The sequence below is a fragment of the Sceloporus occidentalis genome, unplaced genomic scaffold (assembly GCF_023333645.1).
Source record: "Sceloporus occidentalis isolate IW3139 unplaced genomic scaffold, rSceOcc1.0.p SCAF_70, whole genome shotgun sequence".
Classification (NCBI taxonomy): Eukaryota; Metazoa; Chordata; class Lepidosauria; order Squamata; family Phrynosomatidae; genus Sceloporus; species Sceloporus occidentalis.
The window spans coordinates 4,732,597-4,760,230 of record NW_028317050.1 but is presented as its reverse complement, the minus strand read 5'-3'; the positions used below and the strand labels follow the sequence as shown (position 1 = coordinate 4,760,230).

Below are 27,634 nucleotides of genomic sequence, written 5' to 3'. Positions count from 1 at the left end.
TCGTGTGTCCTCGTCTCCTTAGAGATGTCGATTCCTGATTGTATTAAAATTACCTCACTTAACGTGAGGGGTCTAAACAAACCACAACAAAGATCCAAGTTATTGCACACTTTACATTCGTTCAGGTCACACATTGCTTTTTTACAAGAGACCCATTTTAAATCCTCTAAGGAATTTAAACTTACTGACCGCCGTTTCTCCCAAGTGTTTCTTTCAAGTTCACTTGACTCAAAGACTAAGGGAGTAGCCATTGTCATACATAAACACCTTTCCTTCAAGCTTCTGGATGTGTGGAGGGACGTAGAGGGCAGAGCCATCTTTCTGAAGGGGTATATAGGTAACCAGAAGGTTACGCTTGCTAATGTGTACTCGCCGAATCGTAATCAACCAACCTTCTTGAGTCGCATCCTGTCGAAATTTGGGGATTTTCAGGAGGGTCTCTCCATCTTTGGAGGGGACCTCAATATGATATTGGATCCTTCCAGAGATTCCTCCGCTCAATTTTCCCATATTCCACTTAGGCAGATCAAGAAGGTTAGGCGAGCTCTCCATCAGGTTCAGCTTGTGGATGTCTGGAGGTCCCAACATCCTACTGACAGGGACTATACGTATTTTTCTCCAGTCCACAACAGATATACTCGCATAGACATGCTCTTCCTTTCACACCATCACCTTCTACAACTGCGATCCTCTAGTATAGACATTTGTTCCTTCAGTGATCATGCCCCTTCGCACATTACTCTTTCGTTGTCCCAACCTCGGTTTAAACCTTGGACGTGGCGGCTTAATGAGAACTTATTAGACAAACCGTCCCACATGTCGGACCTGTCTGAATGCCTCAAGCACTATTTTACTGATAATGCCACCCCAGACATCCCCTTCCCTACAATCTGGGAGGCTCATAAAGCCGTTATGAGAGGCCACTTTATCAAACTGGGTGCCACTCTCAAGAAAATTCGCCTGGCCGAACTGTTGTCGCTCACTAGACAGATACACAGACTTGAGCACTCCCACAAAGCTACACTTTCCCCTGAGCTAGTCCCACGACTACACACCCTGAGGTCTCAGTTGGCCTCCCTTCTGGTGGATCGAACGAAACGTTCTTTCCTAATGGCCAGGAGACATTTTTATGAGTTAGGTGATAAGCCGGGCAAACTCTTAGCCAGGGCGCTCCGGGCGCAAGCCTCTTCCTCTTTTATACCTAGACTTAGGGATAGCAAAGGCGCGCTTAGATATGAAACCAGTGAGATTGCTAGGTGCTTCCACGAGTATTACTCGGCCCTATACAATTTATCCCCTTCGGACCGCCCCTGCCAACAGTCTGCAGCCTCTATTCAGACCTACTTGAACGAATACTTACCCCAGAGATTGCAAGATTCTGTTGTGGACTTCTTAAATTCCCCTATCACTAGTGAGGAGATCTCCCTTGCTTTGAAGGAATCCCCTAAGGGCAAGAGCCCGGGTCCGGACGGTTTGACCAATGGCTATTACCGACGCTTCTTCCCAGTGCTGGGGGATCAGATGACAAAATTCTTTAATTCCTTGGCGGAGGGCCAGGCGCTTGATCCTCAGTCTAACCTTGCTCATATTGTAGTCATACCCAAGCCCGGTAAGGATGCTGATCATTGCTCCAACTATCGGCCTATATCCTTGATTAATACCGACCTTAAATTGTTGGCCAAGGTTATGGCGCTACGCCTACGCCCATATATTCCCTCCTTAATTCACAAGGACCAGGTCGGATTTGTCCCCGGGAGAGAGGCTAGGGATAACACCATCAGGGTGTTGAACCTGATAGCTTACGCGTCTGAACATAAGATACCTCTCGCTTTAATCTCTATGGATGCCGAAAAGGCTTTTGATAGAGTCGCCTGGCCTTTCCTCTTCCAGTCATTGTCCTCGATTGGCCTCCGGGGGACTTTCTTCAATCTTATTAGATCCCTCTATTCCTCCCCTTCCGCACAAATCAAGGTGAATGGCACCCTGTCTGCGCGCATCCGCATTCGCAACGGTACTAGGCAGGGCTGCCCCCTTTCCCCACTACTGTTTATACTGGCGATGGAGCCGCTCGCTTCCGCACTCAGGAGGAATGTCGACATCACTGGCCTTCATATTGCCAATCATACCCATAAGCTTGCAATATATGCCGATGACATGCTCTGCTTGGTCACTCACCCGTCCACTTCGCTTCCACACATCGTTAGGGAATTAAAAATTTTTAAGGATCTCTCTAATTATGCTATCAACCTTCAGAAATCGGAGATTCTGGGTATCAATGTTCCACCCCCTCTACGTGACCATTTGGTACGGGCCTTTCCCTTTCGCTGGCAACCCACGGCTATCAAATATCTGGGTCTTTGGATCCCAGGGGACCTCTCCCTTCTCCGGTCTTTAAATTTTGACGCCCTACTTTCCTCGGTGCTCAGCGACCTTCGTAGATGGGCTGTGCCACATATTTCTTGGTTCGGTCGTATAGGTGTGATTAAAATGACTGTACTTCCAAGGTTTTTGTATCTATTACAGTGTCTGCCTATCTTTCTCCCCAGGGCTTACTTTAAGGCTTGCAATAGGGCCTTCCGTAAATTTATCTGGGGGGATCGTTGTCCTAGGCTATCGTTCCATCATCTGGTTAGACCCAAACATAGGGGGGGTCTAGGGGTTCCCAATGTGGAGTGGTATTGGTTGGCTTCACATCTTCGCAGGGTTGTGGAGTGGTCGCTGGAGGTTCCGAAGCTATGGGTACCTTTAGAAAATTCATTTTTGGCGCATCATATATCAGCAGTGCCATGGTTACCGGACCGATTTCGCCGGCTCCTGTTGCACAACCATCCCACGATTCCGGCTACGCTCCGGGTCTGGGGTAGGCTCGCCAACCGTTGTCTCCTTACTACCTCACCGGGCCCCCTGTTTCCGCTCACCCATAATCCGGTCCTACCCGCTGACCTCCGACGGGGCATATCTGGGTGTTTCCCTCGTCTGACGACGAACCTTGTTAGAGTTTATCACCTTTTACAGGGCACTGAGTTTAAGCCTGTTGCTGATCTGATTGGTCAGGCCCACCCCCCCTTCGGGACGGTATTCTTGCACCACCAGCTAAAACATTACATCTCCTCCCTCCTTCCGAACGCCTCTCTTACCAGGGAGCTCACCAATTTTGAACAGTTATGTGTCCTGTCTACTGAGCCGTCCCACCTGCTCTCCCACATCTATTCACTTTTAATTGATGCTCATTGCACCTCGAAGCCATTTTATCTTAGTCTCTGGGAGAGGGATCTCTCCATCCAGTTTACTGACGCTGATTGGGAGAAAATTATGTTACTCACCCACAAAAGTGTAATCTCGTCTAAGGTACAGGAGTGTGCGTTTAAGTTGTTGTCCCGATGGTATAGGGTGCCACTGGAGCTAAACCGCTTCCTTCCGCAGGTCTCCCCCCTGTGTTGGAGGTGTGGTGAGGCGGACGGCTCCTTTCTTCACTTGTGGTGGGAGTGTGGGGATGTCCGTCCGTTTTGGGGGGCTGTGGCCAGGGTAATTGTAGATGTGTCTGATCCGGATTTTGTTGCTTCTCCTGAATCTATGTTGCTTCTCCATACTCCCTTGTCCTTCGGTGCATGCAAGAGGTCCTTAACTATTCATCTGCTTCAGGCTGCTAAGTCGGTTATCCCGCGGTTCTGGAAGAGGCCGGGACCTCCCCCACTGGAAGCCTGGTTTTCCAGGGTTAATTACACTTATCAAATGGAGGAGCTTGTGGCTGCGTCCCGGGGGCGGGAGTACAAAAATGGCCTCAAGTGGCTCCCTTGGTTGTCTTTCGTGACATCAGCCCGTTTCTTTGCTGTAGGTTATGGGCGTCCTCCCCGGTTGCCCCCTGGCAGGGATTCTCAGACAACTCCACCCACCCCGTCTTCTGACCATTAAATGTATTGTGTGTACATCCTTTCTTCCTTTGTCCGATTGCATTATTTCCTTTTGGTGTCTTACCTCCGCATTGAGGGACCAGTTTTCTTTTGTGTTGTTATCCAGTTTTTTTTTGTTTCTCCTGTTTCTCCGTTTGCTGGCACCACATTGGCTTCACGGACTTACTGTTCCTGTTTTCTGCCGACGCAGGTGTTCACGGACTCTGGTGTGCGGTTATACCTCGATCCTCTTCTGTATTTGATTTGGTGTAATTGGTTATTTGTTACCGTGGATCGTATTTGTCGTTTACTCTGTACTCTATGATTGTTGCATACTGTACACTTTGTCCTTGTCACCTCTGTATTTTATTATTGTGCTTGTTTCAATAAACGGAGAATTGACAAAAAAAAAAAACAAGCCATCGAGAAATGGTAGCCTTTGAAGCCGCCTTACCAGCAGAATGACCAAAAAAATTGACAAAAAGGTGGTCTGTGGTGCGGAAGGATGAAGTACGCTTGAGATATATGTCCAAAGCCCTTTTAACATCCAAGGAGTGCCATTTACATTCTTCCGGGGAGGAAGGAGACGGAAAAAACGAGGGAAGAACCAATGGTTGATTGATACTCGCCCTGGAGATGACCTTTGGAAGAAACGAGGGTTTCAAATGCAACACGACCTTGTCCTGATGGAAAACAGTGAAATCCGCCGAAGACGAGAGGGCTTGAAGTTCCCCCACTCTCTTGGCTGAAGTAATCGCCACCAAAAAAATCGTCTTGAGGGAAAGGATCTTCAATGAAACTTCCTCCAATGGTTCGAAAGGAGCCGAACAAAGAGCCTGCAGGACGAGAGTAAGGTCCCAGGTAGGAAAAGGAGACCTTGACGGGGGACGCCGAATGGTCGCGGCTTTAAAGAAACGTCTTACTAGAAGGTGAGAGGCCAAGTCTGAAAGAAAAAAATGATTAAGTGCCGAGACCTGACCCTTTAAGGTAGAAACACTGAGACCTGAATCCAAACCATCCTGCAAGAACTGCAGAATAGAGCTGATATTCTGAGGGAAGACAGTCAAACCTCGAGCAGAGCACCACAGAAGAAATGTTTTCCAAATACGAAAATATATCCTGGATGTAGAGCGTCTCACAGAATTCAACAGAAGATCAGAAAGGTCACCGTCAACACCTTGGTTCCGCAGAATCATCCTTGCAAAAGCCAGGCCGTCAACCGAAACATCCGAAGGAGGTCTGGACGAAGCTCCCTGTTGTCCAACAAAGGCTCTGACGTCGGAAGTTCCCAGGATGCCAAGGTAAGTTGTCTGAGAAGGGCAAACCAACTTCGACTTGGCCAGTAAGGTATGATGGCCAAGATTCTGGCCCTGTCTGAGCAAATCTTTTGGAGAATTCTCGGGATCAAGGCTACCGGAGGAAATATGTAGGCCAAACGGAAATTCCATTGAATTGAAAGGCCGTCCAGAACCTGAGGAGAATCCAGCCTGTTGAGGGACGCAAAAACCGGCACTTTCCTGTTTTTTCTGGTAGCCATCAAGTCTATCTCCAGGAGGCCGAATCTTGCCACCAAGATGAAGAAGGTCTGCGCGGTCAGGGACCACTCCGCCTGAGACCACTTTGCTCAGCTGAGGTCGTCCGCAATAAGATTGTAGCAGCCTCTGATGTGGGTTGCCGAGATGTCCTGCAGATGTTGTTGGGACCACTTCATTAAAACAGAGCACAGAATCTGAAGCTTTCGTGTTCGCGTTCCTCCTTGCTTGTTTATGTAAGCCACTGTCGTAGCGTTGTCCGACTGGATTCTTACAAAACGACCCTCTACATGGGGCCTGAAAGCCATGAGGGTCAGAAGGACTGCCTTTAATTCCCTGTAATTTGAAGACTGATGAGAATCTTCCGGAGACCAAATTCCCTGCCTGAAGAGGCAACCTAAATGCGCCCCCCAGCCGATTCTGGAGGCATCCGTGGTTAGAGTTATCCAATGTCGGGGTTGGAACGAGAGACCCCCGGAAAGATGGGTTGATTTCTTCCACCAGTTCAGCTGAGATAGGACTTGGCGTGATATTGTGAAGATTGCGTCTAAGTCTTCTTCCCTTCTTGACCATTTGGAAAGGATCTGCCGCTGTAAGGGACGCAGCTGAGACTTTGCCCAACGGACCGCAGGGATGGACGCTGTAAGAACACCCAGGACACTCATAGCCCTTCTGACAGAGCAGGTAGGATTCCTTTGAAGAAAGGAAATTTCCTGTCTTATCTTCCTGATCTTTGATTGCGGGAGGAAGATGCACTGGGAAACTGAGTCCACCATCAACCCCAGGAACTGGATCCTGGTGGAGGGAAGGAGATTGGATTTCTCCTTGTTGATGATCCAGCCATGTTGTTCTAGAAAATGAACCGTGGTGTCCAAGTCTGCCAGAAGTTTTTTTGTAGAGTTGGCCTTGATGAGCCAGTCGTCCAAGTATGGTATGATAGCGACACCCCGGAGTCTTAGGCTTGCCGTCAATGGGCACAGGATCTTGGTAAAAACTCTTGGAGCCGACGAAAGACCGAATGGGAGGGCTGTGAATTGAAAGTGATAAATTCTCTTGTTTACTCGAACCGAGAACCTGAGGAACTTTCTGGACGCGTCGGCCATAGGCACATGAAGATAGGCGTCTTTTAAATCCAGTGTAACCATAAAATCTCCTCTTTGCAGAATATGAGTGACAGATTGGAGGTTCTCCATACGGAAATGTTGATAGCGTACACAACTGTTGACCCTCTTTAGATCCAAAACCGGACGGAATGAACCGTCCGGCTTTGGAACCAGAAAGAGACGAGAGTAGACACCCTGGAATCTGTGACGAACTGGGACCTTCTCTATGACTCCTTTCTGTAGCAGCGTGAGGCATGCTGAAAACAGGGCTACATTTTTGCTTTCCGCAGGATATGAGGAGATGAGAAAGCGGCTCAAAGGAGGTCGAAAAAACTTGATTTTGTATCCCTCCGCAATGATCTTCCGAATCCAAATATTTTGAGTGGTCTGCTCCCAGGCGTCTCTGAACCATAGCAATCTTCCTCCTACTTTGTCAGAACTTCCTCTTTTCTTGCTTACCAGGACGTTCTTGGAATTTCCTATCTCCGTAGGGACGACGAAAATTCTGAGAGCGGGAAGACTGGAAAGGTCTGGCATTCCGATAAGGGTATTTACGATTCCACTTGATCCTTCTATCTTGAGGGAGAGCTCGTTTGGTATCCGACATCTGTCTGATCAGGTCTTCTAGCGGAGCTCCAAACAGCTTTTTCCTCTCAAAAGGTAAATCACATAAAGAGGCCTTGGATGCTGAATCCGCTGTCCAGGATCGTAACCACAGGGCTCTTCGTGCCACTGAGGACAATCCCATAGTTCTGGCCGATAATTTAAGAGATTCATGAGATGAATCCAACAAAAAACTATTGGAGAGCTTTAACCTGTTAAGGAGTCTGGAAATCTCAGAATCTGAGTCATCGGAGAGACATTCTCCCAAGGCGTGAATCCAAATATTCTGGGCTCTAGCCACCGCTGCGCTGGCCACCGTTGCCTTACACTGCGAACCTGCAGCTTGAAATATGCGCCTGCACGAAGTTTCTGCCCTTCTATCCATGGGGTCTTTAAGACCTGACACCCCTCCAATTGGAATAGTCGTCTTTTTGGAAAGTTGTGCAATTTGGAAGTCCACTTTAGGGGGATCATCCCATGTGTCTTCCCCTTGAAGTTTAAACAGTTGTCTGAACTGTTTTGAAATAAAGGCTCTTTTACTTGGGTGCTTCCATTATCTTTCCATAATTTCTGTTAATTTCGGAAGAACCGGAAAACCTTTAACCTTCTCTGAATCCTCCTCTAGTAACAGACGCGAAACCTCCTTAAAAAGCTTACGAAAAAAAACCTCATCTTCTGAACTATTACTTGAATTAGAAAGAGATGAGTGAGAGATTTCACCGGAGGAAAGGTCTGATCTAGATGATGATCTGGACCTCTTGCGTTTATGCGAACTTTCCTTCCTTTTCTCCTGGGAATGAGCAGCAGAAAGTTGAAAAGCTTCAAAGGTCTGGGCCAAATTCTCCTGGAACCAACCCAGGAAGGAATGCAAATCTTTTTGCTTTTCAGTAGCAAGTTGTTCCGCCGAGCATGAATTACACATTTTCTTACGACAACCATCCGGGAGAGGAGTAGCACACTCTGAACAAGCCAAATGCTTGGATTTAGAAGTAGCTTTTCTGGGAGCCGGTGGCCTTTTATCTTTCTCCGGAATTTCTATAGGAACCGGACTAGACATCTGATAAAAGAAAACAGAGGTTTTTTGTTTTTTTTTATATGAGGGCAGAGAAAGTATAGAGCCAAGATAAATAAAATCTTACCCTAAACTCCTCTGAACCGTGTGGGGGGGCTGGTGACACGGTAATCCTGTACTGGCAATGCTCCTGCAGTCAGACAGGAAAAAGCGCCTTTTATAGCATTCAAAAATGCCGCCCTCCGGAAGATCCGATTCGCGCATGCTCAGTAGCGCGATCGGATCTTCAGTGGAACGCAACGACACCCGGGCGTGCGTTCCACCGTAATGCGCATGCTCCCGCATCACAAATACAAAAGGATGCATAACAGTCATCTTCCGTAACGCGAACCGCTACGGAAGGAAAAGCCTCTCTCTGCTCACCACCCGGGGAGCAATCGGAGGAAGAGGAACCCCCAGGCAGCAACCCGTGCGCCTCACCAGCATCGTCCGGAACTGAAGATTCTACCGTCCGTCCCTGAAAGGGACAAGAAAAAAACTGCCATCTTTGGAGAGGTGCCGGTTTTTATGGGTAAGGAGGAGGGGCTTCGGATATTTTAACTGTTTATTCACTTTTAGGTTCTACTTGTCCCGAGTAAGATTAATACCCACTTGTACTGCCACTGGATGACAGGAAAAACTTTACTTGTTTTCACTTGTAAAGAGACGTCTAAGAGGGGATCTGATCACATTGTAAAAATACACACAAGGTCAGTATAAACAACTCTCTAGTAATCTATTCATCAAGAGGTCTCTACAAGTCTCATCAGTTGAGACTTGAGGAAAGGAGATTTCAGCATCGGAAAAAGTTCTTCACAGTAAGAACAATAAGAATATGGAACTCTCTGCCTAAGGATGTTGTATTATCTAACTCTGTGGATATTTTTAAGATGCTTTTCTGGTTAAACATAACATAAAGGGCTACAACTGCTAAAAGGACAGTCGTATTAGAAAGTTGATCCAGGGAGTAATCTGAAATCAAGAAGGATTTTTTGCCCCTGTTGTGGCATAATTGGTAATTGCCCCAAGTAGGGTTTTTGCCTTCTTTTGGATCAACTTTAGAACTAGGTATGTGTGAAAGGTTGAACTTGATGGACTGAAGTCTTTTTCAACCTACTATACTATACTAAAAGACAGTGATAGTGCTTACCTGCTCTGGTGCCATTATTTTTAATGTATCAGCTACATCACATCCAGCCTACTACAGGTAGGCTGTCTGCTCCGTGTTCTGTTCTGTTACACTGATTCTGACTGGACGTGGGTAGCCTGTGACATGGCTTCTAGTATCAAACAGGAGACTGTTCTTCCTGCAAAGAAAGACATATTTCTATAGAGACAGGCAGAGAAATCTGCTTGATCTTTTATAAAGTGGTCAAGTCCAGTGACATATTCTGGTCCCAGGGGAAGCAGTTGCCCTGCCACATAACCGGGAGTGAGATCTCTTTGGGTGATCAAGCTCCCTGTTGTGTTGCTGTTTGATGGACTGGCTAAAAGGGAGATACCCCAACTAACAGCCTTTACAAAATATCTTGAAAGGCCCAAGACGCAGAGTGATAGGAAATTATGTTATATTCCTGTGCTCTGCCATGAGGACAGTGGGCATGAATGAGCTAACAGCGAGGTTGCACCCGCGACCATGCATTTTTATAAGATCACACTTTTCAGGCTTAGGGGACATGATAGAAGCAGAGTTGAGCTAGTTCTCCACTCCACTAACAAACCTACTCGTCTAAGAGTAGGTTTGATTAAGTGGTAAAGGGCAGGCAGAGCTATGGAGATTTTTGTTTTATGAGAGTCGAGAGATAATATTGGTATAAAATTTGTGGTACTCCTTTGTTTGAGGATAAGCAAGCAAACTGACCAGCAGAAAACTGAAAACAAATTGTAACAAGTCCTCGGGAGAGCACTTTGTGTACATTTTGTACTCACTGGTCTCCTCTTGGTTCATAATACCATACATACAAATAACATACATACAAAATCTGTCATTTTCATAACCATAGAGAATGATAGTGAAGATCAAGGACAAATCCCTAACAGGCATGGACAAAATTTCCAAAAAAATGATATTGAGGTTTTATAATTCTAGCTCAGTTTCTCATGAAGTGGAACAAAGACATTTCAAGGTTGCTAAAGATGTTTGGGCATTTAACCTATTTTCAAGGACAGTAAGCTTTTCAAGGGAAAGAAAAATATCGTGTACACCCCGTGAAAATTAATCGGGGTTAATTCAGCAATTAAATCTATTTTGCCACAAAATAGTTAAGAACAGTGTACATTAATAATGTTTGTTTTATTATTTCAGGAAAATCAATGGCACTAAAGTTAATCAAGAAAACAACAACAAGGAAAGACAGTTTTCTCATGGAATATTGTGTATCATTATGCCTCTCGTCACATTTAAATATAATTAAAACATATGCTGTAATCTTTGAAACCAACAAATATTTTACATTTGCTCAAGAGCTGGCAGCGGGGGATCTCTATTCTATCCTTGAGCCTGAAGTAAGTGCTTTATAATTTTTTTTTTGTTTCAGAAATAAAAGTTCACATGGATTGGAGGAAAACTTAAAAGTAGTACAAGATATGTGATAACATGTATTCTGTATAAAATAATGTCAAATGCATTTTTTTTTATGCATTACTTTGTTTATTGACAATTCGGGTCATCATGACATGCAGATACAATGTGCGTGTATAATGAATGGTTGCAAACAAACGGGTAAAAAGGCAGATGTATATCAGACAATAATGCAGTCAGTACAATAGGACAAGGGACATAGGTACGCAGTACCGCAAAGAGGCATATATAAGGATAGAATCATTAGATGGCACTGTATACAATAGGGTAAATGACTGCAGAGGCATAATTGTCAACATATGTACACCAGACTATAATGTACATCAAAGTATGTGCGCTGTCAAAGCATATCTGAAATAACAGTAAGAATAAACAATGAACATAACAAAAGACGTATGCCGCATCGCATTTATTCATTTAATTAGTCGCATTGTGATTAGAAAACTGGGCTCTATTTATTTGCATGACCCTCTAAGGAGGGTCTGGAGAGGGTCCTTTTTCAAAGGACACTGCCATGTTGTGAGGGGCAAAATCTCTCGCAGTGGCACTTGTGACCACTCTCCGGAGTAATGCGTCCTGGGGTGGGTTTTCTGTGTCAAGGCATTTCAGGGACATAGTTTACACTTAGGAGGCGATCGTTGATCCCCTCCTAAGCACTTTTAAATCAGGTATCCATGGCCATACAATATGTGGCAGATGTTGATGTCTGGGGAAGGGGCCACATGGGATCCCTGCTGCCGATCACAGTGTTGCCGAATGCCTTGATATCGAAGCTTTACAGGAATACCGTTTGGGTGAAGGAAGCGACCGCGGCCAGTGAATCGTAGATCACTTTCTACAACCGTATAAGGTCATGATGTGCCAGGCATGTCAAATGTCGCCAACAGGATGTTTTTTGGTGACGTGTCTGGCACGTCAATAGTCGTGAAGGAGTTAATCTGTAGAGTAACTCACAGCAACACAACTTGGGAGTAGTGAGAAGGGGCATGACTGAGGTTAGCATCCCTTTTTCCCTACTTAAATAAGAGACCACATGAGAAATCAAAGTTTAAATATTTATAAGTCAGCCATAGATAAAATTGTCCATGGTACTTTCACCTTGCAGCTCTGCACTGTGACGCTCAACATATTCTCTAAACAATGTTGGAAACCGTTAACTTAATTGTGCAAATGTATGCAAATTTATGTTAACATATTAACATCTAACCCACCATTACATGAGCTGTAACCGAGCCAACCCATGTATTTATCAACCATACAACCATTGAACTGTAATACCACCACAGGCTGGCATAGGCGTACCAAGTATATCCCTGTCATTCTACCAGTGTCCCATGACGGCAGTCCATATCCACCAAAAGAAATCACAAGGGCACCAGCCCCAGGAGTGTCCTAGTTTTAACCCGAAGGCTTGTGCACCACAAGTCCAACCACCTGTAAGAGTAGTTAACCTATGCACCATGCCAGCGACTAACCGCCACAGCCAGTGAATGCGACCACCTTGCATCTCACTGACCCTACCACCCCCGCAAGGGCTCTTTCCAATCTCCTAAATAAATATGTGGGATCCCCTTCTAACTCTGCATGCCTGTCACAGAGCCGCTACTCACCAGCTACCGGGATCCAGCGATGCGTGGAGGCTTCATCGCGTCTCCTCTCCTCCCCTGCTCACTGACACAGAAGGGAGCAGGGTTTTCATGGCAACGCATTCTCTCCGCTGCAGTCATGGAGAGGAAGCTGTTGAGGTGTTGCTATGGCGACTCGTTTCCTCCAATGAAGTCACAATGGCGCCAAATTCATGACAGCATACCTGAGCCATACTATGGTTCCTGCAGGACTTCAAGCTACGTTATCTGACATGAATCAGAAAATGAAGAAATTGGCTCAAATTATGATGGATATACAGGCGCAGTATGGTAGTCTACACAATGAAGTAGCGGACTTAAAGACCCAAGTTTCTCCCCCTGCTACTCCTCTTATGCCTCCTACTCCTACCGTTACTGTACAAGAACGATCTAACGTGCTAAATCCATAGATTTATTATGAACTGTGAACTCATGTTTTCTGTTAAACCACGTACATACAGTACGGACACTGTCAAGATATGTTCTATGATCCTCCTTATGGAGGGTGAACCAGCCAATTGGGCTTACAGACTGTTGGAGACTGATGATCCTGTTATACATACATATTCTTCTTGTTGCTGCCTTGTCCTGCTTGTATAACGACCCTCACCGTCACTCCTCAGCATGTTGAGTCATTAGAGATCTTACCCAAGGCCGGTGACCAGTGGAGGAATATATTACTGAATTCAGATGTCTAGCCACTGATACTAAGTGAAATAACTACGCATTTACGGATCAATTCCGTCTTGGTCTCTCTGACTATATAAGAGATGAACTGGCACGTTGCCAAATACTGGAATCACTAGAACCCCTTATGTCTCTCGCTTTGTCCAACGCAATGCTGAGAGACAACGTCCTAGGACACCTAGTTGGAGGGTACAAGCGACTCGTCCCAGTGAACATCTGCACCCACCGGCCTATTATAGAGGTTGAACCTATGCAGATCAGATTGTCTAGATCCTCTCTATCTGCCCAGGAGAAGAATTGACACAACATAAGTAATTTAATTCTATATAGCAGTGGAGATTCTCATCTTCTGGCTTCATGTCTTATTCATCCTAAACGATTGAAGGGTGAGTTTAGAAGTAAACTCTATTGTCTATCTCTTCCAGTGGCAACTCTAGAAACAAAATATAGGGGGGGGCACATAAGATACAACAGTCAAAACTGGGGGGGGGCACTAATATTTTCTACCATTAAATCATGCCACTGGTACAAAACCCTAAAAATTCAAATGATGGCAGGAGATGATTCATCAGTAAAGCTCCCCTTCCCTGATATGTCTTTTGTGAAGTTTGTCACCCTTGGAACAATTGCAATTTTCACCATTGAATATTCACCTACTTTAAATACGTCACTAATGAAGACCAATGAACAGACCCTGAGTGTTTGTGTTTGTTACTAATCTAATACTAAGTACTATGTACCAATTTTACACAGCCAGCCACTTCCTACTTCAAAATGAAAATAAGGTATCTTTTTTAAACAAAACTTTTTTATTTTCAAAATATAATTGCCAAGTGGTATTTATAATATATATAACATATATTAATAAATATTATTTATAGAGCACCAGCTCATTGAACAGTGATAAACAAAATAGAACATTAAATTTAACAAAGAACTGGACTAAAAGTTGTTTTTTTTTATTCAATTTATAACATCGCATCAACAAAAACAATATAGATATGCTTACAATAACAGCATGTAAATTCACATACATATTGATGCGTCTATTAAAATACATATGATATAAGACAAAATTATACTAGGATTACTACAAACTACCTAGCCTAAACCCCCACAAAACATTGATGTACTGCCATACCAACAATTTAGGAGGAGAAAGAAGAAAAGAAAGGAAAAAAAATAATAATAATAATCTCCCTCATTCACTCCATACCATCCGTACAATTAATTCATACAGTCAAGCAAATTTTATATAATTAGGGATTAATCTAGCCTTGGTGTAGAATTAATTTAAATTTTATTAAAGACAGGAGGCGAGTATTTTGCATTAACCTTCTTTACTGTTAACCTCCAGCAGCAAAACAATTAACAAAGAATACAAGAAATAACCAATCAGAAAAAACATAACGGTCTATATAAGTCTCCATATCTGGTCACTCCTCCTCTTTCTTTGTGGAGAAGCCAAACATGGAATGAACCCAGGAAGAATTAAAAACAGCAGGAATCGCATCAATACGTGGTCCAAAACCGGAACTTTAAGCAGAAGGACGACCACCTGAAAGAAGAGACAAAACGTGACAGTACCAGGCAGAGCAGAAGGATATCACAGCAGACAAGCAAATTAATCAAAATCAAACATCAACACCTCCCATAAATATAATGCAAAAATAATAATAATAATACCCAGGGGTGGGCTGGGCCGGGGGGCAGGGGGGCAATTGCCCCCCAGGCCGCCCGAAATCTAATCTAAATGGCCGCTGGGTGCTGATGCTGCCGGCCGGCGCTACTTTAATACTTTTTTTTAAAATTGAATATGGCAAGCCGGATCGGCTATTACCGTATTGGCTCGGATATAGGCCGCCCCCGTATATAGGCCGTACCCTAAAAGTTTGGTGCTTTTTTAAAGAAAAAGTTTTTTTCTTTAAAAAAGCACCAAAAAAACATGCTGCCACTCTGTCTCCCCCCCCCCGAGATATGCTGCCACTGTCCTCTTCCCCCCTCGATATATGCTGCCACTGTCCTCTCCCCCCCCGAGATATGCTGCCACTCTGCCCCCCCGACTTACCAGAGGAGACACCAGAGGTGTCTTGCGGGGCCGGCGGTAGACATCTACGCAATACGCGTACACAACTTCCGGTGCCGGCACTCAGCTGATGTGTCGGCACCGGAAGTTGTATACGCGTATTGCGTAGATGTCCCCCGCCGGCCCCGCAAGACACCCGGGAGTCTCCTCTGGTAAGTCTTGGGGGCAGAGGTAAAACGCATCGTGCGGACGGTCACCGGCTGCGGCGATGCGGGTAAACAACCTCCGCAGCCGGTGACCATCCGCACGATGCGCTTAGACAACCTCCCGTGCCGGCACCCCCCCCGTGGAAAGTGCTGGCAGGGGAGGCTGTCTAAGCGTATCGGGGAGTAGGATGCAGGTCCCCTGCACCGCTGCGGGGGATCTGTATCCTAACCCTGCCCGGCGCCCGGGACTGCATGTCCCAGGCGTCGGGCGCTAGACCCTGAATATAGGCCGCACCCGAAAAAAGTGCGGCCTATATTCGAGACAATACGGTAAATGGAAAAAAAAAAAATAGTATTAAAGCAGCGCCGGCCGGCGGCATCAGCACCCAGCGGCCGTATGCGATGGGAGCAGCGTGAGGGGTGAAAGCTCCGCCCCCTCGCACTCACCTTTCACACCTCACGCTGCTCCATCACTATGTGGCCATCAGATTGTTGGAAATCGAATCTAAACGGCCGCTGGGGGCTGATGCTGCCGGCCGGCGCTACTTTAATACTTTATTTAATTATTTTTAATATGGCAAGCCGATCCGGCATATTAAATAAATAAAAAAAAGGACTAAAGTAGCTCCGGCCGGTGGCATCAGCACCCAGCGGCCGTTTAGATAAGTTTTCCAGCAGCCTGATGGCCGCATAGTGATGGGAGCAGCGTGAGGGGTGAAAGGTGAGTGCGAGGGGGCGGAGCCACTTCACTTGACTTGCCCCCCAGGCCTTAGGCTGCCAGCCCTCCCCTGATAATACCCAAACAAAAGGGAGGGGAAACTGGAAGGGTGGGAAAATACTCGCCTCCTGTCTTTAATAAAATTTAGATTAATTCTACACCAAGGCTAGATTAATCCCTAATTTTATGGCAAGACAGGAGGCTTCATATTTTGCATTTTTAACGCCCCTGAGCCAGCGCAAGCGCAGGGTGAGAGTTAGGACGGGAATAAAAAGTCCGGAACGTAGACTCTCGAGAAAAGTCTGCCGCGGACAATATGTCGGAAAGGGAGCAGCCAGCCAAGAAAGCCGCTGACTCCGCAGCCCCCTGACCGAATGAGCCCGAAAGTGTCTTCGACACCGGCCAAATGGAGGAGCCAACGAATCCAACGTGCAATAGTAGGCACTGAAACGGGCTTAAATGGACGAACGTAAGAGATGAATAACGGGCCAGAAGAAGAAGAGCTGAACTGAGCTGGCACCAACAGGTAAGTCTGGAGACAGCGTGCGACACAGAGTCGCAGCCGCTCAGGAAAATAGGGGTAGGAAATAGAAACTGAATGTGACTTAGTCCTACACACGACAGACGCGGAGACACCCTCCGGAGAAAAAGATGTGACTTCGAAGGCACGAATGTCGGAGACCCGTCGAAAAGAAATGAGGCCAAGTCTCCAAAAAATTAAAAACCCGGGAGACGTGCCAGAAAAACGCATAGCGAGCAGCCGGAGGCCTGGAAAGACGAATGCCGCGAAGAAGACGACAAACGGAAGGGTCCCTGCCAATCCCGAGACCCTGGACAGGCACGTGAGCTGTGGCGATCGCCGAACGGAAGAGATTAATAGCGCGATAAGATTTCCCTTGGGAGAAGAGATGAGCCAGGAAATTAAGAATCATAGTTAAAGGTGCCGTAACGGGATCAGCGTGTTGTGCCATACACCAGCGACACCAAACACTCCAAGCCTGGAGGTAAGATTTTCGGGTGCCAGGAGCCCAGGATCCCCAGAGTAAGTCTCGAGCCGAAGCCGATAAGCCCGGCACGTTCCAGGATCCCCGGAAACTGTCCAGGCCACCAGTAGCAACCGGTCCTGCAGGATGAGGGGATGAGGGTTCCCCTCCGGATCCCGTAGCAAATCCCATGACGAAGGAAGGATCAGAGCTGAAGAATGCGTCCGTTTGACGGTTTGCCCTGGACGCGAAGAGGTCCAAGTGGAGTGGACCTCGAGAACGGTCGAGAGATTGAAAAACGCTCGGAAGAAGGCGCCAATCGCTCGCATCTCTCCAATGCTGGGAAAACCAGTCCGCCACGAGATTGTCCTTGCCGGGAAGATATTCCGCCTTGATGGACAAGTGGTTGTCCAGGCAGTACTGGTACAACTCCTTGGTGAGTTCCGTAAGGAGCCTGGACCTCGAGCCCCCTAGGCGATTGATATATCGCACGGCGGATATGTTGTCCATTTGAAGTATAAGGGAGCAATTGGTAAGACCCTTTGTAAAACTGCGTACCGCAAAGGATCCGGCGATCAGTTCCAAGCAGTTGATGTGGAGATCGCGCTCGTCCCCGGTCCAGAGACCACCGGTGGCCACCTCACCGCAGGATGCTCCCCAGCCAAACAGGCTGGCGTTGGAATCTACTACAAAATCTGGAGTCGAACCGAAGATGGCGCGCCCGTTCCAGGCGTCCATGGGGGACAGCCACCAGCGAAGCTCCAGCCGTGCCTCATCCGTCAGGGTAATCAAGGTGTCGTAGGAAGACATCTCGCGAAGATGACGGGTCTTGAGACGCTGAAGGGCCCTGTAATGAAGGGGACCAGGGAAGATGGCTTGGATGGAAGCCGAGAGGAGACCTATTACCTTGGCAAGGTTCCTGAGGGAGACGATGAAGCAGTCTGCGGATTTCTTTTTTGATGGCCAGGACCTTCGCTCGAGGCAACCTGAGCTGCAAAGTCAGCGAGTCCACCGTGAAGCCGAGGAACTGGCTGGCTTGTGTGGGAACCAGAACCGACTTTGCCTCGTTTATGATGAAGCCCAGGTCTTGTAGCAGCCGTACCGTTAGAGAGGTATCCCGCCGGAGGGTCTCTACATCCTGCGCCATCAGAAGAACGTTGTCCAAATATATGATGGAGCGGATCCCCCGTGCTCGCAGGAATTCCATGACCGGCTTGAGGAGTTTGGTGAAACACCAAGGCGCGGAAATGAGGCCGAAGGGAAGGCAGGTGAATTGCCAGAGGAGGCCCCGCCAGCGAAACTGTAGAAATCTCCTGTCAGTCTGATGAACGGGAACCGTAAGATACGCATCCTTTAAGTCGAGGCGTGAGACCCAATCGTTCTCTCTCCGTAAATCGCGAAGGAGATGGATGCCCTCCATTTTGAAATGCCAATACATGACATAACGATTGAGAGCCCTCAGATTGATCACGGGGCGAAACTCTCCCGATTTCTTGCGAACCAAGAAAACATTGCTCACGAAACAGGGAGGGCCGGAAACCTGTTCTATGGCACCCTTGTCGCGTAGGGAAGAAAGCTCGGTATGAACCAAGGACTCGGCGTCGCGCGCAAAACGGGAAAGGGGAGGAGAGGAAAGTTGACGAGGGGCGGAAAGGAACTCTAAACGAAAACCGCTCACGGTCTGAAGGACCCAGGGATCCGAGGTAAGGGAGGACCATGCAAGGGAAAAATGGGTGAGCCGACCAGCCACCGGAATATGAGGAAGAAAAGAACGAAATGTTACCTGATGCTGACTTCCCTCTGAAACTGCGACCTGTAGGTGGTTGATGCTTGCGGAAAACAGGGTCTGGAGCCAAACGAAGCTGACCTGCTGGCGGCACGACCAGCTCTGGGGGAAAAACGTGTCCCGGAGCGAAACACACGCCTCAGGTTAGCTTGTGCTTTGTTGAGCGATGTGAAAACATTAACGTGTTGGCTCAAGTCTTTCAAAAAAATCAGTCTCCGAACAAAAGCCCATTAGCGTCAGGGCCCAATTCCTTGGGTGCCAGGTCCGCCAGCTTGGCGTCGAGCTTGAAAAGAGCTGCTTTGCGTCGCTCTGTTGAAATGGCACAGTTAGCGTTACCTAACAGGCAGAGTGCTCTTTGTGTCCAGTCGCGGACCAAATGTGGGTCCAGAGGTGAGCCATCAGTCAAGGCCTCATCCGACATTTGAAAGATCTGGGTCAGGGGACCTGAGACATCCAGAAGCTTGTCTTGAGCTGTTTTAAGGCCTAGCTCAATCCCTTCCCTAGGGTCTTTACCGTTTCTTGTAAGGAACGTGACGAACGCCTGATCGAACTTAGGAGTGTTTAGGACTTTGGCCGGAATGGTGGGACGCGGACATTCAGAGCAGAGTCTCTGACGAACTTCCTTATCGAGCAGGCGACGGATCCAGAAACGAAGAAACTCGGTGATGTGAGTAGACAGTGTCCATTCTGCTGAACGTGGATGTCGCAGAGCTCTAGGGTCAAACAGAGGGGTGCCCAGCTCATCTGTGACCTCGAACAGTTGGTCCTGAGTGTTGGTGATCTTGGGCTATTCAACAGGAGGATTCCGCTCTAAAGCAAAAGAATCCAGAGGTGAGGCATCCGCGCAATATTCATCAAGTACCTCATAGTCTGCTGTCAGATCGTCGGTTGGAGAAACCGCAGGATCCAGACCCCTAGCCTTCTTAAGTGGACCCTTGCCTTTTCCCGAGGTGGAGGGAAGATCAGTGCAGGGCCGTTTGCGTGAGGTTTCAGCGTCCACAGAGGAGGACGACGCGCTGGCATCAGAGTCCTCAATCCCAGCAGGGGAGGCAAGAGGTTGAGTAGGGAGAGAGGACTGTAATTCTGCTAGGGCAGCAGGTAGAGATGCAGCTAAGACGGAGTTGAGCCAAGCCTGGAAGGATCTGGGTCTCAGCGTTATCAGCCATACCACCAATGTGTCTGTTAGAAGGAACACAAAAGGAGGGTAAGTAAAAGGCTAGAGGGGGGGTCACCCATAAATGAAAAGGTGGGGTATGTGATGCGGTGAGGGGTTCACCCTAATCGTAACGGGAAGAACCCGTGTAATCAGAAATGGGAAGCACCCACAGTATAGACCCGGAGGATAACAGGAGGTCACGCTGAAATATAAAGCAAGCAGCTGTATGCACAAAGTGAGGGTCACACACTAGATTGTAGGCTGAGCCAAATTCGTATGCTGAAAAACAGGGGGTCACCCGAGCGGGGTTTAACCCCTAAAGCACAGCAAGCGGTACCAGGCGTAATAAACTAGCCCAAGGGACAGCCAAGCAGCGACAGAGGCCAACACCTTAGTTGAAAAGAAAGTTCATCCAGGCAAATAGAGTCCATATAGAAACAATGACCAAGCCAGTGAAAGGTAACATGGAGGGGTCACCCCTAACACGTTGCAGATATGAGTAGAAGTGATATGTATATATGTATATATATATATATATATATATATATATATATATATATATATATATATATATATATATATATATATATATATATATATGTGTGTGTATTGTGTTTTTTTTTTGTTTTTTTTTTTTTAATTTAAATATTATTTACAGAGAAAGTAGATAGAAGGTCCGGATTAACAGAAAAAACGCTAAAATTAAACGAAAAAATACTAAATATATCACTAAATGCTAGCCTATGCACGTGGTAACGCGCACGGCAGCAGACCAGCCCCAGAGGCAAAGTAAGAAAAAACGGCATGATGAGCGTAAAAAGGCGCGAAACATGGTAAAATGGTGGCGGGCGTACCACACGCAGAAAGAACCAACGTGACAGGTAGCCCGTCAGCCTCCGCCGCACCACCTCTGCCGTGAGGAAACGCCAGAAAACGCAACAGAAGGTGGCCGCACTGCTGGAAATACCAGCAAGCGTACCGCGAAAGAAGAAAGGAAAAAAAGAAACGCCGCACGGCGAACACACACACGCAGGATAGGCACGCAAACAAGAAGAGCGCACCACGCTGCCGGCAAAGCGGCGCGTGATTGACAAGGGAGGAAAAAGACAAAGGGTCAAAAGACAAAGACAGCCGGCCATAAAATGAACCAAAATCAAGGCAAAGACAGCAGGTAATAAAAATAAACCAAAGCAAGACAGCCGGAAGGCAATAATAAAAAAAACCAAAATCAATAAGGCAAAATTAAATAATGACAACTAAACACTAAAGGACTAGCAATGCAGATAAAATAACACAGGTGTTTTTACAAAATATAAAAAACAATCTGAAAATGAAAAATAAGACTAAATAATCCGGTATGGGGGCACACAAAACAAGAAAAAAACAGAAATACCCAATTAGGGTAATACCATGAGTTATGTAATAAACTGGAAGGTTCTCACCTGGAGGCTAAGCAGCAAAGAAAGAGGAGGAGTGACCAGACGTGGAGACTTATATAGACCGTTATGGTTTTTTTGATTGGTTATTTCTTGTATTCTTTGTTAACTGTTTTGCTGCTGGAGGTTAACAGTAAAGAAGGTTAATGCAAAATACGAAGCCTCCTGTCTTGCCATAAAATTAATATAGATATATGTTATATTATAACTTTTACTAACAAGAAAGAATGTCAGGATGCTGAGCCAAGCAAGGTCTCCATATGTTGTAAAATGTATGAAGTCGCTGATGAGATAGAAAAAAGCAGCGTTCCATTAAACACTGGTGTCTGATTTGATTCACTACATGATCAAGAGAAATAGGTAGTGATTGCAACCATTGTCTGGCTATCTTCATAGCCAGCAAACATTGTATGATCAAGGCCCTTTGATTAAATTGAAATCCGTTTAAATCAAAATATAAGAGAGCTCTTTGCAAGGTGGGTACTATATTAAAATTTAAAGTTTCAGAGATGATCTTAAATAGATCTTGCCAGACACATTGAATCTTTGAACATTCCCACCAAATGTGGGTATATGATCCTCCAACACAAAGAAGACACATTATAATTAAATTTTATCTGTTTCATCGGGGTTATATGCCATCTCCACATTATCTTATAATGCAGTTCGATCATGTTAAGGCAGTGCGAGATTTTATTAATTTCTAATAGACTACCTATCCATATGTTTAGATCAATCTAAGTTTTTAGATCTGATTGCCATGTTTTCAATCCGGTATAAACAAAAGGAGTTTCTAATTCTTCAAGCAGTATATACAATTTTTTAAAGCTTTTTGGAATGTTCTCCGTGGAAAACATGGCACAGATCTTTTGACTCAGGCTAGATGAAGTCTCAACAAGCAAGTGAGATCTAATATAAAAAGCTATCCTAAAAATGTTGAAAGATTCCAGATTGCCGAATTCAAATTCCTCCGAAAGCTGGAAAAAAGATTTTATTTTGTCCCGGACCAAGATATCAGTAATCCTTTTGCTCCTAAAGTTAGTCCAGTTTCTCAATTTTAATTGGGAAATGTTATACTGAAGAATTTCAAGCGGAGCTGTCGGGACTATTTTATTAAAAAGGCCTAATCGGGGCTTAATAAACTCCCAAAAATCTATAGAGCTTTGGAGGGTAATCGGTAGGTTATTTTTGATTGATTTTAGCTTAGGATATTGTAGCCATAGTATACATTCTAAATTTGAGAGTCCGGTCAGCTCTTGCTCTATCACAAACCAGTCTTCATTGTTATTATTCTTATATTGTAATTTCAAAATATGCATTAGCATACTTGCTTGGGCATTTCTACTTAGCAATGGAACATTAAGTCCTCCCTTGCTTTTACTAGCTGCTAGTGTTCTCCGTGCTATTCTAGATCTTTTACCTGCCCAAATAAAATTATCAATATTTTTTTGGAAAACTGTAGTCCAAAACGGTGGGAGAACTGGAATAAAAGTTTTAACATACAATAAGCATCTAACAAAAGTAGCATGTTCACACATGCTTTTTAATACCAAACCTGCTTCATTTAGCTAAAGTTGCTTTGATGCCAATAGTATACTTTAGAAAGTAGTGTGGCAAGATCTGACAGCCTTTCCTCGGTCATTGTCGTACGCAAATAGGATTTTATTAATTTCAGTGCTGAAAAACTTCTCACAAGATGCACTGTTAACTGGCAAAACACATGCAATTTTACACAGTATGTACAGTTCAAAGAAAGAGTCAGCATAGGGTTGCAGAAAGTTTGTGAATTCCAGAACAGTGTTAACTTTCATGCCATCAGATTCTTCTTTCCTCTTCAAGGTCACAAGAGCCTGCCTGAGTTCTGTTTCCAAATACTCTAGCTTACAGCCATCGAATTTTGCCATTGAGGTCAACTTTTAAGAAATTTAAGAAACAATCCGCTTTTGGGTTAAGTGCCTGAATGCCTTCCATTACCAGCAAGGAATCCCTTGAAAATGCGATTTTAATTCTGATATTGTTTTGTCAAGAACAACATAGATAAAATGATGTATAAAATCATCCTTTTTGCTTTTTGCATTATAATGTTGTCCCTTAACTTCAAAGGTGGTCGGCGATCTCTTCTCTTGCGAGGTGGTTCATCTCCTTCAGAGTCAGGAGTTTCTATTCCGCATTTAACGTCCGCATTTAAAGTCAATTGCATCCACCTTGAAGTGTGAAGATCCTATAGTGGGGCCTTCATCTTCATTTTATACTTCTTCAAGTTCTTCAATGACAGTCTGGACAAGAAGCACTGCTGATGCCAAATCAAGATTTTTTGCTTGTAGCATATTGGATAAAGTCTGTGTCCTTTTTAATATGTTTTCAAAAAGCACGAGTGAAAGAATGAAATTGAAGTCAATGAAAATACTGATGGAATTTGCTTCAATTCTTCTTTCTGTATGTTTCCCATCAGCTATTAACTTAAGGGTTTCCAGAAGAGGCATATCCACTTAATTGTTTTAGCTTCATAATGGGTTGACATAATGTTGACATTTCTTTTTGAATACTTTCAAACACTGAGTGAACCACGCATGTGCTGGAAAAAATGTAAAGCCTCTCCAATTTAGCAAAAAATTCAGATGCTTTAGCTACATTGTTAACAGTGTCAACAATAGCTAAATTAAGACGGTGATTCATGCAATGAATATATAGGGCAGTACGCACCTCTTTTTCAATCCTTGCTTGAACACCATTTACCCTACCACTCATTACTGCAGCCCCATCATAAGCATGACCAACACATCAATTTTTTATCAATCCCTAGTGAGGACAGAACATTGAATATATAATCTGTCAATGATGCGGCATCAAGGCAATCAGCTTTGTAAAATTTTAAAAACCTCTCATGAACAGCTTGATCAAAAATAGCTGACAACAGACAGCTGTTCGGTTTTGTTACAATCTTTTATCTCATCTGCCAGGATAGAAAAAGGACTGTCTTTTAGGCTCTCTGCAATGTCTTCTCTAACGAATGAAGCCATAACTGCTAAAAGTTCATTTTGAATAGTTGGATGTAAATACCGAGCATTTTTGGGCCCATGAAGTCTCTTTTCTACAATGCAATCTTTTTTAGCAATTAAGTATAAGATCTCTCTCTCATCTTTCCATGATTTATTTCATCAGAGTTGTAGCGATGTTCTCTTTGTGCAATTTTGTTTTTGCTGCTAAAAGAAGAACTTCAGCAATTGTCTTAATATAATGCCGGTTTTCTTCCACCTCTCTGCCATGTGCTTTACTTAGGCCTTTCATAATGGATGTATCCTTTTCTTTGTTTCTTTTGAAATCCTGCCAGCTTACACAGGATTCTTTGTGGGAAGTAGACTTTTTATATTGTGGCATCCCTTTTTCATTTTTCCATTGCATTTTTTCCAGTTGGAGAAACCAACATTAATAAATGGTACTTTTTTCATTTCTCCATGAGTATGCTTGGACACAGAAAAAAAAAAATCTACATGGAAAGCAGTATACTGCATCCTGTGAAATTGCGTATTCCAGCCAATTAAATGACTGGAACCATTGAGGTTGGAAAGACCAAAAGCTTGCTCTCAATTTTGTCTGTGGGTATTTTTTTAGTATTGGTTGTTTTGGCCCTTCAGTAGCGTCATGTCATGGGGCCCTGGTGGCTTGCTCTTGATGCCACCAATGGGTCTATGTACCAAAGACAGATTATAATCACAGGATTGGGAGGATTCGCCATGAGCACTATATTGGTGTGAGCTTGTTGATGGCAAGCTTGATTTGTCAAACTGTGATAATACCTCAGGGACCTCCTCTTCCGCAACATAAAAATCACTTTTTGGGGAATCAATCTCAACATATTCAATCTCTAAATCCGGATGGTTAGATTGCTGACTTTCGTCCTCTTGCTGCTCCTTTGCAGCAGAATCAGATGGCTGCTTTTTAGTAAGAGATGAATAATAAGATCGTATGTCCATTCTCTGGTGTTATTTTCACGTTCTGCAGGTTCTAAAAGACAAAAGTAAATGTTCCATTCTGTCAATTCAGCCACACACAGACCCACTGCCTGACACACACAGACCCACTGCCTGACACACATACATAGACAGCCCCCCCAAGCCTTTTTTATTGAAGGAGGATGCATGAAATACAACAAATGTATTATTATTTATTGTTTTATATAGTGCCATCAAATTCCGTAGCACTGTACAATGGGTGGACAGGACATAACAAGTAGTATATAACATAACAATTTGACTTACAGAGACAACAGGTGAGGAGGGCCCTGCTCAAACAAGCTTACAAATAGACATTCTACATACAAAAGCCAAGTTTGATTCAACCGACATAGTAACAGTAACTTAAAGTAAGTAATTACCAGCATTAACAATATTAGTGACATTATTATTAACTTCAGTTTGGTTTGTGGACAGGAGGGCCGCAAGAGGAGACAACCCGTCGCTCAACATAGGACAGTAGAGTTCTTATCGTAAAAGTAGTACACATCAGCCAGGCACCCCAAACTTGCCGCGGAAGGTGCATTGTTTCCCCCCTCCCACCTTGTTCAAAGGATCAGAGACCAAGATATCAAAGGTATCCGCTGTGCTATGTTGAGAACATGATCAGAATTAGAAATCTATCACACAGAGGGTTGTGTTTGTAAACCCCATACACCGGGTAATGGATGTACACCTGCCAACAACTACAAGGAAAACCATTCATTATATCTGTCAATCCAGGGTAGCTGGTGAAAAAGTGTTTAGTTTTAGATTCCCTATGAACAGTAGCCTCTGTCCAGTCCATCTTGAATACATAATAAAATCTAGTAAGAGCCATATCCAATGCAGGGGGGGTATTATGTACCCACTGGGACAGCATTGCCTTTATTATTATTATTATCATCCTTTATTTATATAGCGCCAACAGTTTACGCAGCGCTTAATACAATACACAAATTCAAGGGATATGACAAGACAAGAATTGACAGACCAAGACAAACCGATACATTTGGTGGAGAGTGCCCTGCTCGCAAGCTTACAATCTAGAGGGAAATGGGGTGACAAACATAAGGCATAGAGAAAGGGTGAGAGGTAGTGTGGTGGTTGTATCGATGACAAGGAAGATCTAGCAGCTAAGATGGTATGCTTCTCTGAAGAAGTAGGTTTTTAGATGTTTCTTGAATGTCGGGAGGGAGGGTGAATGCTGAAGGTTCCTTGGGAGTAGATTCCAGAGATATGGGGCAGCTCGAGTGAAATCTTGTAGACGGGAAAAGGAAGAGGTGATGAGTGAGGAGGAGAGCCTTAGCCCATGGGAGGAACGTAGGGATCAAGTAGGAGAGTATTTGCTAATGAGGTCAGAAATGTACGGAGGAGCAGTATTATGGATGGCCTTATATGTCAGTACCAGGATCTTAAATTTAATTCTAAAGGTAATTGGGAGCCAGTGGAGGGTTTCAGAGGGGGGAAGCAGAAGAGGAGCGACGTGCAAGGAAGATGAGCCTAGCAGCGGCATTTAGGATAGACTGTAGAGGAGAGAGTCGAGACAGTGGAGTGCCAACTAGAAGAGTGTTGCAGTAGTCAAGACGGGAAATGATAAGTGAATGAACCAGAGTTTTTGTGGATTCTTGGGTGAGGAATGGGCGGATACGAGAGATGTTTTTTAGGTGCAAGCGGCAGGATCTGGCGAGGGACTGAATGTGAGGGATGAAGGAGAGGTTTGAGTCAAGGATGACCCCAAGGCATCGGGCCTGGTTAGTAGGAGAGATAGTCGTGTTGTTAATGGTGATAGAGAATTCAGGTAGTGGAGTGAACTGAGAGGATAAGCAGTGCTTGCTCTTTGGCCATGGTGTACCTAGGTGCCTCCTGCGGCAAGCAGACAAATAAGGCCCAAAGAGGTGTAAGATTTAATGTAAGTTTCAAAGTTTGAGTAGCATATTGATGTATCTGACACCAAAAGCGTTGTATCAGAGGTTAAGCTCATAGTAAAAAATACACACAGGCACAATAGCGCTTAGGACAGGCCTCTGGGAAGCTCAATTCAGTTTAACTAAGACATTTTTAAAAAACTACACACTAGTAACCAAAATCTTTAACCAGTCCTGTTATATGCGTATCAAGCATTGCAATGTTTAAAACATGTTTATAAGTTGTATTTTATATTTCAAAGCTACGGAAATACCGGTATGAATAGACGTCCAGACCTAGCTTTGCATCTACCACATTAATTAGCATCAGTGATGCTAAAGTCAGTTGAAT

General features: G+C 44.9%; 1 protein-coding gene across 1 annotated transcript in view; it reads left to right on the top strand.

The window, feature by feature from the left end:
* LOC149286357 (serine/threonine-protein kinase SBK1-like) overlaps positions 1 to 27,634 on the top strand; it is a 99,267-nt gene that overhangs the window by 38,253 nt on the left and 33,380 nt on the right. The window contains exon 2 of the mRNA XM_089494257.1: positions 10,485 to 10,684. Coding sequence (XP_089350383.1) covers positions 10,485 to 10,684 — 200 coding nt within the window. The remainder of the gene's footprint in view (positions 1 to 10,484; positions 10,685 to 27,634) is intronic.